The sequence below is a fragment of the Quercus suber genome, unplaced genomic scaffold (assembly GCF_002906115.3).
Source record: "Quercus suber isolate HL8 unplaced genomic scaffold, Cork oak 2.0 scaffold_233, whole genome shotgun sequence".
NCBI lineage: Eukaryota > Viridiplantae > Streptophyta > Magnoliopsida > Fagales > Fagaceae > Quercus > Quercus suber.
In genome coordinates, this window is record NW_027069690.1 from 54,314 (window position 1) to 66,328 (window position 12,015).

Below are 12,015 nucleotides of genomic sequence, written 5' to 3' on the forward strand. Positions count from 1 at the left end.
GAATCTTAAAACATTACCATGTACCAAACGCCACAAAAGAGTATAAGACTGAAAAGGATTAATTATGAGTTTAGACTATTGTAATTGTTTTTTTGTAGTGAATTTTCTTAGCTCTTCATTGGTTTTTTACTTTGTTAGCAAATCTTAGGCTCCACTTGGGAGGAGGGAATGGAATGGAATGAAAATGAATAAAAAGAATAATTTTAGAATATTCTTCTCTTCTCTTGTTTGAGAGTTTTAATGGAGGGAATGGAAAGTCCATTCCCTTGTTTGGAATTTTAAGTGGGAGGGAATGGAATGGGTAGGAGGGAACACTCATTCCTTTCTATTCCCTTAAAACCTCAAATTTTCATTCCCCCCGAAATTGGGAGGAATGGGAGAGAATGGAATTAGATTTAATGATTTTTTTACTAAAACTCCCAAAATACCCCTATATATTCAACCCTTTATTTTAAAACAAGAGTTTAATAGTAATATTGTCATAAAATGATTCCATTTCATTCTCTCAATGTTGCTCCCAAACAGGATTACTTACATTCCATTCATTTTCATTCCTTTCCATTCCTTTATTTTAAAACATTCAAACAAGGTTACTTAATTTCATTCCATTCCATTCTTTTCTATTCTTTTCCCTTACTTAAATACATTCCATTCCATTCAATTCCTTTCTATTCCCTTATGATTATCTCATTCCATTCCCTTATGTTACATATTTATGCTTTATTGTTGTTCCTATAAAGTTGGTATTTGATAAATGTGGTGGTAATAAATGCTTGTGCATAGAATTTATACTAATTAGGGGTTAAAATAAGATTTTTCAATAAGAATAAAATAAACTCCATTTTATATATTGAACTATAGAATCTAACTCATTGTTGATACTTATTTTCACGACATATTTTGTACAAGCTCGATTCAACCAAGCCCAACTTCCTTGTGAACTCAATTCATGTATTATATTTTATTTTATTCTTTTAAGCATGTCCCAAGCCCATGCGACTTATTGGGGAAATTGAGGAAGTATGGTTTGGTGGGTATAGGTCGGTTCCTTTCGCACTTTTTGCATGAGCCCAACAAGCGTGCTACTAAGTGGGCAAGCGACACTAGTAGCACCTTAGGCTCATGAAGGAGGTCTTGTACCTATAATTTCTATCCCAAAACAGTTTTTATGCTCTATCTAACTGTGACCCAAAGTTTCTGTCCAAACCATTTTGTTTTCCCTTTAAAAATGGTTAGCTCTCTTTGGCCAACTTTAGCTGCTAGCTCTTATTCAGGTGAGCCTCCCAATGGTCTAAAACAACAGAAAAATGGGGGGGGGGGGGTGGGGGGGGGGGGCAATGACGGTTTGGTCAAGCATTTCCCTTAATGATGATAAAAGTAAGCCTTCCTTTTATCCAAACAAAAGCAAATCTGAACCAAACATCCATTTAGCATCTTGGAGGTCCATAGTCTCATCTTTATCCTAAAAACCAGTCACTTAGAGCACTCAAAACTCAATATAAAAGGCCTCAATTAGATTCAAAGAAAGGAGGGCATTTTTATCTGAGAGCAACACCACAATCTCAAAACAAGAGTCTCTCTTCAGCTAAAAAACCAACCAACCACGTTTTCCCTGTAGAGCTGAAACTTGAGAGCAAAAGTCCATTGAGCCAGGAAACATTTTCACAATTCTAAACCTTAGGGGTGGAAATATGGGTACAGGGAACCTTCCTTCTCTTCCTCACAATCTCTCTCAATTTCCTCTTCTCGCTGACCATGGGTTGAAGTTCCAGACCTGTTATGTTTTTATGTTTTTTCAGCACTTTTGTTAAGCCCATTCAGCCAGCTAACATTCTCGTAATTCTGAAGCATAGGGGTGGAAATATGGGTACAAGGGAATCTTCCCTCTCTTCCTCACAACCTCTCTCAATTTCCTCTTCTCGCTGACTGTGGGTTGAAGTTTCAGACTTGTTATGTTTTTATGTTTTTTTTGCATTTTTGTTTTTAGCATTTTGATTCTATCTTGTCAAAGTACCATTAGCCTTTTGTTCATTATACATTTGGAATTTTGAACTTGATTCTCTACAATAAACACTTCTAAAGAACCCAAGGGGAGATTTGGGTCATTCTCGTATTTTCGACTCTCGTCGCAAAAACATCCCCTACACTCATCAACGGTGTCATTCTTAATAATAGAATCAGTCAATGGACTTTTCTACCAAACAAAAAAAGGGATTAACACATAAGATATTATTATTTTTCAATTTTCACCTAAACTAAAAACTGATTGGTATTTAATGATAAAATAACAATTATCATGAGATAGCTCTAAGGTATTTATCAAAAAAAGAAAAACCAATTATAATTTGAGCCACTTTTCTAATTAGAGGCCTTAGGCTTAGAACTGTACATATGGCGGCCTAACCGAATTTATTATATAAAAATACATGTGCACCACATGCACCTCTCATAGGTAACCATTTTTGACTAGCACGAAGTTTTTATATAAAATCTAGTCGTATTCTGATTCCTGAACCAAATGATGCTTGCAATGTGAATCTTCTTTTCTAGTTATATAAATAACTAGGAATTATTTTAAAATCTAGTCGTATTTCGAACCAAGTGAGACTTGCCATGTGAAATTAATCTAAGTACTAGATTTTAATTAAAGTCGAAGAATGCTGCCAAAGCTGATCAGCAGCGAGGTATGCGGAGGAATCTTTAATTCTTTATCCCTTATAGAAACTACAAAGCATGACATATTGACAAGGTTACGTATATATAGTACGTAAGCTCGAATAATAAATGGGTTATCATTGAGCTATATATATACGCAATAGCGCAAGGTGAAGAGCAACCCAAAATTAAGAGCATTAGAAAGCAGATATGGAGGTGAAGCAAGTCCTTCGCATGAATGGGGGAGAGGGAAAAACAAGCTATGCAACCCACTCGCAACATCAGGTCTCTCTCTCTCAATGTTGTTTTTTATTTTCCCTAGTTGTAATGCGTTTATGTTCCATTTGGTTGTAAGAGCATTACCATCCATGAAAAAAAAAAAGTATTTTGCATCACCAAAAGTTATTTTATCTTTTTTTTTTTTTTTTTTATAAACAAATTACTTTATCTATTTTACAATATTCCTTAAACAATTTTTACGTGTCATATATCTTATTCTTTATTTTGCAATACATCACATTAAAATAATATTACTTTAATATTAAAGCAAGAGAGAAAAGAAAAAAAAAGTACGATAAGAGAAGAGAGAGATAGAGAGAGTTAAAGAGGAATACTTTTTTTTTTTTTTTTGCATGTTGCTAGAGTGCTTATGCAAATTTGCAAGAACATTAGTATTGGATGTACCAAAACACCAAACAACAAAAAAGTAGCTTCATATGCTTTGCCATTGCTAAAAATGTTGCAAAAAAATAAAAAATAAAAAAATACTAGCGATGCTACTTTTTTTATTCTTTTCTTCTCTCTCCTCTCAAACCTCTCTCTTCTCACTCTCTCAACATCTTTCTTCTTTCTGATTGGGTTGTGTTGGATAGGTCGGTGGGTTTCGATTTGGTTATGGCTTGTTGCGGTAGTGGTGGGTTGTTGTGGAGTGGATTGGGCTAATTAGTTTGTGGACCTTGTGGTGGCTGGTCATTGATTGGGTTGGTTGGTTTCGATTTGATTGTGGTTGTTGTGGTGGTGGATCAATGATTAGGTTATGGTGGTGGATTGTTGATTAGGTTGTGGTGTTTGGGTTTTTGGGTTTGATCTTTGATTTGTTGGTAGGTTGTGGGAGTGATGCTGCTAGATTATGAGGGTGGTGCTGGGTTTTTTTCTCGTATCTTTTTTTAAATACAATAGGAGTTATTTTAGTGTATTGTATGTTAGAATAGAAGAACAGTAGGAGTTATTGTAGTGCATATTGTTCAATAGTGGGTTAAAATTGCAAAATTAGATTTTTGGTATGTAAAATAGCTCTTTTTTTAGGACACCAAATGCTAATGCTCTAAGCACTTTAGGCGAAAAGTTTTGCATTTAGCTCACCAGATGTGAATGTTTTTTGTGCACTTTTTGTGAAAAGAAATGATATGCTCATAACATTTTCACAATACTTTCATAATAAATCTTAAGTGACATATTGTCATAGATTGCTAATGGTGGGAAAAAAAGTAATTTTAATTGTATTTTCAAATTAGAAACAATAATAACCTACCATTATAATTTGTTGTGAAAATGTTGTGGATATGACACTTATTTTCTTATGAATATAATTATCTATTTTGCATTTTATAATAAGTTATGCATACTCCAATAAGATTAAAAAAACAAACCGACAAAAGTCACAAATTAGGGGGGAAATAACTGGCTTCGCAAAAATGTTTACGTTCATGGGTATATTTGTAGCTTTCATTTTCACTAAATTAATAATTAAAAACAAAACAATTAGAAATCCAAGTTTAGAACCCCTTTTTACAAGAAGAACCTGTAGAACACAACTCACAATTTCATTCTCTTTTTAGTACTTCACCAAATAGGCCGGATCCTCATAAGAAAAAAAATACATACATACATATATATATACACACACACACGAAGTGTAAACCATTGATCCTACACACTTAAAAATTGTTTATAATTAAATTTTATTTTAAAAAAATTATTTTTATTAATTTGTTGAATTTGAAAAATATATTTGACAAAAATATATTTATACATAAAAATAAAAAGGTAAAGTAAATTAAGTAATTAATAAGCTGAATAAATGGAAAAAGCTTTAATTGGCAAATGAACCCCTTCACTTATGAAAAAACTAGGAATGCATATAAAGGTACTAAATATTATAAATCCAAAAACATATTATATCATTTAAATTATTTACTTGAAAAGGAAACAATGCCTAACACTTTTTTTTTTAATATAAATATTATGAACTCTAGAACCTGTATAACACAACTCATAACTTCATTCTCTTCTTAGTACTTCACCATATTAGCCAGACCCTCGTAAGAAAAAAAATACATACATACATATATATATATATACACACACACACGCGCGCGCGAAGTGTAAACCATTGATCCTACACACTTAAAAATTGTTTATAATTAAATTTTATTTTAAAAAAAAAATTATTTTTATTGATTTGTTGAATTTGAAAAATATATTTGACAAAAATATATTTATACATAAAAATAAAAAGGTAAAGTAAATTAAGTAATTAATAAGCTGAATAAACGGAAAAAGCTTTTATTGGCAAATGAACCCCTTCACTTATGAAAAAACTAGGAATGCATATAAAGATACTAAATATTATAAATCCAAAAACATATTATATCATTTAAATTATTTACTTGAAAAGGAAACAATGCCTAACACTTTTTTTTATATAAATATTATGAACTCTAGAACCTGTATAACACAACTCATAACTTCATTCTCTTTTTAGTACTTCACCATATTGGGTGAGTATATATTATATATATAAAAAAAGTGTTAGGCATTGTTTCCTTTTCAAGTAAATAATTTAAATGATATAATATGTTTTTAGATTTATAATATTTAGTATCTTTGTATGCATTCCTAGTTTTTTCATAAGTGAAGGGGTTCATTTGCCAATTAAAGCTTTTTCCATTTATTCAGCTTATTAATTACTTAATTTACTTTACCTTTTTATTTTTATGTATAAATATATTTTTGTCAAATATATTTTTCAAATTCAACAAATCAATAAAAATAATTTTTAAAATAAAATTTAATTATAAACAATTTTTAAGTGTGTAGGATCAATGGTTTACACTTTGCACGCATGTGTGTATATATATATGTATGTATGTATGTATATTTTTTCTTACAAGGGTCCACCCAATATGGTGAAGTACTAAAAAGAGAATGAAGTTATGAGTTGTGTTATACAGGTTCTAGAGTTCATAATATTTATATAAAAAAAAGTGTTAGGCATTGTTTCCTTTTCAAGTAAATAATTTAAATGATATAATATGTTTTTGGATTTATAATATTTAGTATCTTTATATGCATTCCTAGTTTTTTCATAAGTGAAGGGGTTCATTTGCCAATAAAAGCTTTTTCCGTTTATTCAGCTTATTAATTACTTAATTTACTTTACCTTTTTATTTTTATGTATAAATATATTTTTGTCAAATATATTTTTCAAATTCAACAAATCAATAAAAATAATTTTTTTTTAAAATAAAATTTAATTATAAACAATTTTTAAGTGTGTAGGATCAATGGTTTACACTTGCGCGCGCTGTGTGTGTGTATATATATATATATGTATGTATGTATTTTTTCTTACGAGGGTCTGGCTAATATGGTGAAGTACTAAGAAGAGAATGAAGTTATGAGTTGTGTTATACAGGTTCTAGAGTTCATAATATTTATATTAAAAAAAAAGTGTTAGGCATTGTTTCCTTTTCAAGTAAATAATTTAAATGATATAATATGTTTTTGGATTTATAATATTTAGTACCTTTATATGCATTCCTAGTTTTTTCATAAGTGAAGGGGTTCATTTGCCAATTAAAGCTTTTTCCATTTATTCAGCTTATTAATTACTTAATTTACTTTACCTTTTTATTTTTATGTATAAATATATTTTTGTCAAATATATTTTTCAAATTCAACAAATTAATAAAAATAATTTTTTTAAAATAAAATTTAATTATAAACAATTTTTAAGTGTGTAGGATCAATGGTTTACACTTCGTGTGTGTGTGTTATATATATATGTATGTATGTATTTTTTTTCTTATGAGGATCCGGCCTATTTGGTGAAGTACTAAAAAGAGAATGAAATTGTGAGTTGTGTTCTACAGGTTCTTCTTGTAAAAAGGGGTTCTAAACTTGGATTTCTAATTGTTTTGTTTTTAATTATTAATTTAGTGAAAATGAAAGCTACAAATATACCCATGAACGTAAACATTTTTGCGAAGCCAGTTATTTCCCCCTAATTTGTGACTTTTGTCGGTTTGTTTTTTTAATCTTATTGGAGTATGCATAACTTATTATAAAATGCAAAATAGATAATTATATTCATAAGAAAATAAGTGTCATATCCACAACATTTTCACAACAAATTATAAGTGGTAGGTTATTATTGTTTCTAATTTGAAAATACAATTAAAATTACTTTTTTTCCCACCATTAGCAATCTATGACAATATGTCACTTAAGATTTATTATGAAAGTATTGTGAAAATGTTATGAGCATATCATTTCTTTTCACAAAAAGTGCACAAAAAACATTCACATCTGGTGAGCTAAATGCAAAACTTTTCGCCTAAAGTGCTTAGAGCATTAGCATTTGGTGTCCTAAAAAAAGAGCTATTTTAGCATACCAAAAATCTAATTTTGCAATTTTAACCCACTATTGAACAATATGCACTACAATAACTCCTACTGTTCTTCTATTCTAACATACAATACACTAAAATAACTCCTATTGTATTTAAAAAAAAGATACGAGAAAAAAACCCAGCACCACCCTCATAACTAGCAAAAAATATATTTATACATAAAAATAAAAAGGTAAAGTAAATTAAGTAATTAATAAGCTGAATAAACGGAAAAAGCTTTTATTGGCAAATGAACCCCTTCACTTATGAAAAAACTAGGAATGCATATAAAGATACTAAATATTATAAATCCAAAAACATATTATATCATTTAAATTATTTACTTGAAAAGGAAACAATGCCTAACACTTTTTTTTATATAAATATTATGAACTCTAGAACCTGTATAACACAACTCATAACTTCATTCTCTTTTTAGTACTTCACCATATTGGGTGGACCCTTGTAAGAAAAAATATACATACATACATACATATATATATACACACATGCGTGCAAAGTGTAAACCATTGATCCTACACACTTAAAAATTGTTTATAATTAAATTTTATTTTTAAAAAATTATTTTTATTGATTTGTTGAATTTGAAAAATATATTTGACAAAAATATATTTATACATAAAAATAAAAAGGTAAAGTAAATTAAGTAATTAATAAGCTGAATAAATGGAAAAAGCTTTAATTGGCAAATGAACCCCTTCACTTATGAAAAAACTAGGAATGCATACAAAGATACTAAATATTATAAATCTAAAAACATATTATATCATTTAAATTATTTACTTGAAAAGGAAACAATGCCTAACACTTTTTTTATATATATAAATATTATGAACGCTGGATATCTTTTGTTAAAAACTTAAATAGAAGTAATTGAGTGACAAAATTCTTGATCATTTACAATCATTTTTAATGAACTAAGAACATGATATTTTTCATTTCAGAGAATGGTGGCATCTATGGTCAAGCCCATAGTTGAAGAGAGCATTGAGGAGCTTTACCAGACCTTATTCCCCGAGTGCTTGAAGATTGCAGATTTGGGATGCTCATTAGGACCCAACACCCTTCTAGTTGTATCAGAAATCATAGAAATTCTTAGCACTACATCCCAGAAGTTGAACTCACCGTTACCTTCATTGCAAGCATTCCTAAATGATCTCCCCGGCAATGACTTCAACACAATTTTCAGGTCACTGCAGAGCTTCTATAGGAAATTGGAGACTGAGAAGGGAAACACCTTTGGAAATTGCTTCATAGCTGGAGTGCCTGGGTCTTTCTATGGGAGGCTCTTCCCTTGCAATTCCCTTCACTTTGTTCATTCTTCTTATGCTATTATGTGGCTCTCCGAGGTTAACATATAATTCCCTTACTTTCTCAGTTTATGGTGATGCGGTTTCAACACTTTCGATAGCATTTAATTTTGCTAGGGTTTAAACAAATAGGGACTCCACATGCATTAATATTGTAATAATTTCATGCACTATTTTCTTGAGAGAGAAAATGAGATAATCTTATTGTTTTTTAAGGTTTTAAATATATCAAACCATAATTCTAAAATCAATCTACTAAAACCCTTTGTCTTTGTCATTATTATTTTTTTAATAATAATTAACAAAATATTTTATTAATTATTATTAAAAAATAATAAATTAATTAATTAAAAAAAGAAGAATCTTGGTTGCTACTATGTGAATACAACCTTGCAGACTTGTCATGAGAGTTTAATAGATGACCGTATTTTACTTGTTACATATCTTTCACATTCCTAGCCATCCGAGAATAAATAATTATTCATTTGACTGGGTACAGTATGTAAAACTATCTTTTATATATTTAATCTAAGCCACTCGAGCATCGATCCAAGTAATGGTAATGAATTTTTAAGTCCATGTTTTAGACTTTTAGTAGCTATATATAGGTGACTGAGGAAATTTACAGGTACCAAAAGGGTTAGTGAGCCAGACAGGAGAAGCACTCAACAAAGGAAACATTTGCATTGCAAAGACAAGCCCTCCTGCTGTGTTTAAAGCATATTTGGACCAATTTGAAAGGGACTTCACACTTTTCCTGAAGTCTCGAGCGGAAGAATTAGTTGCTGGTGGTTGTATGGTCCTCACAACCATGGGCAGCATCAAAAGCGATGATCCTCTTTCCATTTGGGAAGTCGTTGGTCTAAAACTCAATGACATGGTCTTGGAGGTATTTATTTATTTTTTTTTTAATTTTACAAACGAGGGTATGTAAACTTTTTCAAATATTTCTATTAGTTACTTGAAACTAAATTAAAAAAAAAAAAATGAGGTTTATTTTTGCCAATTTATATTACTATTCAATTTATTTTTGTTACTATTTATGAGTTTCATTGCACTTTTTGGTACTATTTATAGATTCTACTATACTACTTCAGCTAACTTTTATATTTATTTACAATACTTTTAACAAAAAAAAAAAAAATGCCCAAAAACCTAAAAAAATGAATATTAAACCATAAGATTAAATCTGAATGACTAGCAAACATTATTGCTTTACTTTTTGGTTGGCTTGGTGGTCAATTGCTTTCTAGCAAAGGTTCAAAAGTTGGCGCCTGTGCCAATGTGAATCAGAAATTTTTCTTTTTGTTTTTCTTTCTTTTTAAGAAATTTAGGTTTAATTAAAAAAAACAATCTCGTACGAACTAGGGAAACTATTTTGATACTGTAAGGGCTTTTTTCCATTAATAACGTATATTATACTAACTAAGTCATTTAGAATTTTAAATAATATAACAAAAAATATATCTTTGAATTTATAATATTTAATTTAAATTATGAAAATAAATTCATTTAAAATAGATGTCATCCTCCCACTCAATATTGCATAGGCTTGCCCGGCTCTCACCTGGTGAGAATATGCATGTGTACTAAGAGTATGAAATACTTACATTCAAGTTTCAACTATCTAGCTAGGACACAATGAACAATAATCTCAACTTACAGAAGACCTACTTACTAATTAATCATACCCTAACCTAGCTAATTAACTTGCTTAATTAATTACGTACAGGGCATGATTAAAGAGTCAAAACTGGACAACTTCAATTTGCCATACTATGCAGCTACGATGGAGGAAGTAAAGAAGGTAATCGAGGCGGAAGGATCTTTTACTTTGCAGAAACTTGAAACTTTCAAAGTGGATTGGGACACCTATATAAAGAAGGCTAACAAGGGTCTTGATAAGCAAGCAAGGGAAGCCATACTTGCCAGTGACATTAGGGCCGTGGGTGAGCCCATTTTGGCAAACCATTTTGGGGAAGCATCCATGGAGGACTTGTTCCGTAGGTTTAAAGAGGTTGTGCTTGATCACATGGAGAAGAAGAAATGTGTGTACTTTAATTTGGTTATCTCCTTGAAAAAGAAGGGTTGACGGTTAATTGACTTGTGGAAGTGTAATTCTTGAGAAAAGGAAGCTTTGTAAGATTGTTCTTACTTTTTTATTGTATGCTTATTATGCCATATGGATTTCATGGTAGAAAATCTTTCCTATTTTTTCAATGCCTTTTTTAAGCTTCAAAACCCATAAAAAGAACACAATAGTGAAGATTTAAAACAATAATAATATTGATAATAAAGAAGCTAGAGTTAAAAAAAAAAAAAAAGAATATTATTGTTATCTTTCAAAAGTAGAATCGCAAATACTAATAGAATCTTGTATTCTTTATATAATAATTTATTCTCTTTCATAAAATTTATGTAAGCAATAAAACTTTGTGGAAAGTACCTAAAATTTGCAAAAAAATACATGGTAGAAACATGAATAAGATCAAATCCTTATTAAAATAGAAAATTATGTTGGACTATTATACGATTTAAAAAAAATACGATATTTTAAAGAGACAAATACAAAAACAAATCGAGTTTTCTTAAATTATATATATATATATATATGTATGTATGTATGTATGTACGTGTGTATGTATAAATAATTTAGAGAATTTTTTTTTTTGCCAAAATAGACATAGAAAAGAGAAAAAACAGTTAATCAAAGTAACTAACACCTACGTAACTGGAACACTGTCACATTGCCTACTGATCAATGGGGGGCTTGGTATTCATGCCGCTCGACCTAGAAACCTTGCACTGCTTGCTAAACTGGTCTGGAAACTCTCCACTGGGGAAAACATGCCTTGGGCAAAAGTGTTGAGAGGAAAATACATGTCTAGCCGCTCCAGCTGCTCTCCATGGCTCTCTAAAGGTACTTGTTCTAGAACTTGGGCAGCTTGTAAGGCCGCTAGGCCCACTCTTGACTCAGGTCTGAGGAAAGTGATTTCTTCGGGCAACTCCACCTCGTTTTGGAATGATGCTTGGACCTCTTTTGGTACTCTCAGGTCTGTCATATCTGGCCCCCTTAACTTTCAGGAAGATCAGAGGTTGGTTGCTCACTTTCTTGATAGCAATGGGACTTGGTCATGGGAAAACCTCTCTTTCATTCTTCCCCAACCCCTCTTGGTTGCCATTAACGCAATCCCTATTAACACCTCCCTTCCTAGTGAAGACTTAATTGCTTGGGCTCCGTCGAAAGATGGTAATTTTTCTCTCAAATCTGCCTATATGTTGGCTAAAGGGTTAAATGTTTTGAACCCCCACACTTTTTCTGCTAACTGGATTTGGAAGCTTATTGCTCCACATAA

General features: G+C 30.6%; 1 protein-coding gene across 1 annotated transcript; it reads left to right on the plus strand.

Annotated features, from left to right (window-relative positions):
• Positions 1-2,576: 2,576 nt before the first annotated feature.
• On the plus strand, positions 2,577-10,787 carry LOC112005084 (S-adenosyl-L-methionine:benzoic acid/salicylic acid carboxyl methyltransferase 3). The gene is made up of 4 exons (XM_065780327.1): positions 2,577-2,940; positions 8,294-8,698; positions 9,288-9,548; positions 10,392-10,787. The coding sequence occupies exons 1-4, from the start codon at positions 2,866-2,868 to the stop codon at positions 10,749-10,751; spliced, it is 1,101 nt and encodes a 366-aa protein (XP_065636399.1). The 5' UTR covers positions 2,577-2,865; the 3' UTR covers positions 10,752-10,787.
• Positions 10,788-12,015: the final 1,228 nt, after the last annotated feature.

Excerpts from the sequence above, each read along its gene's own strand:
- LOC112005084 (XM_065780327.1), top strand. The coding sequence starts at position 2,866 with ATGGAGGTGAAGCAAGTCCTTCGCATGAATGGGGGAGAGGGAAAAACA. Across the intron at positions 2,941-8,293 it reads CAACCCACTCGCAACATCAG|AGAATGGTGGCATCTATGGT; the intron begins GTCTCTCTCTCT and ends TTTTCATTTCAG. Across the intron at positions 8,699-9,287 it reads CTATTATGTGGCTCTCCGAG|GTACCAAAAGGGTTAGTGAG; the intron begins GTTAACATATAA and ends GGAAATTTACAG.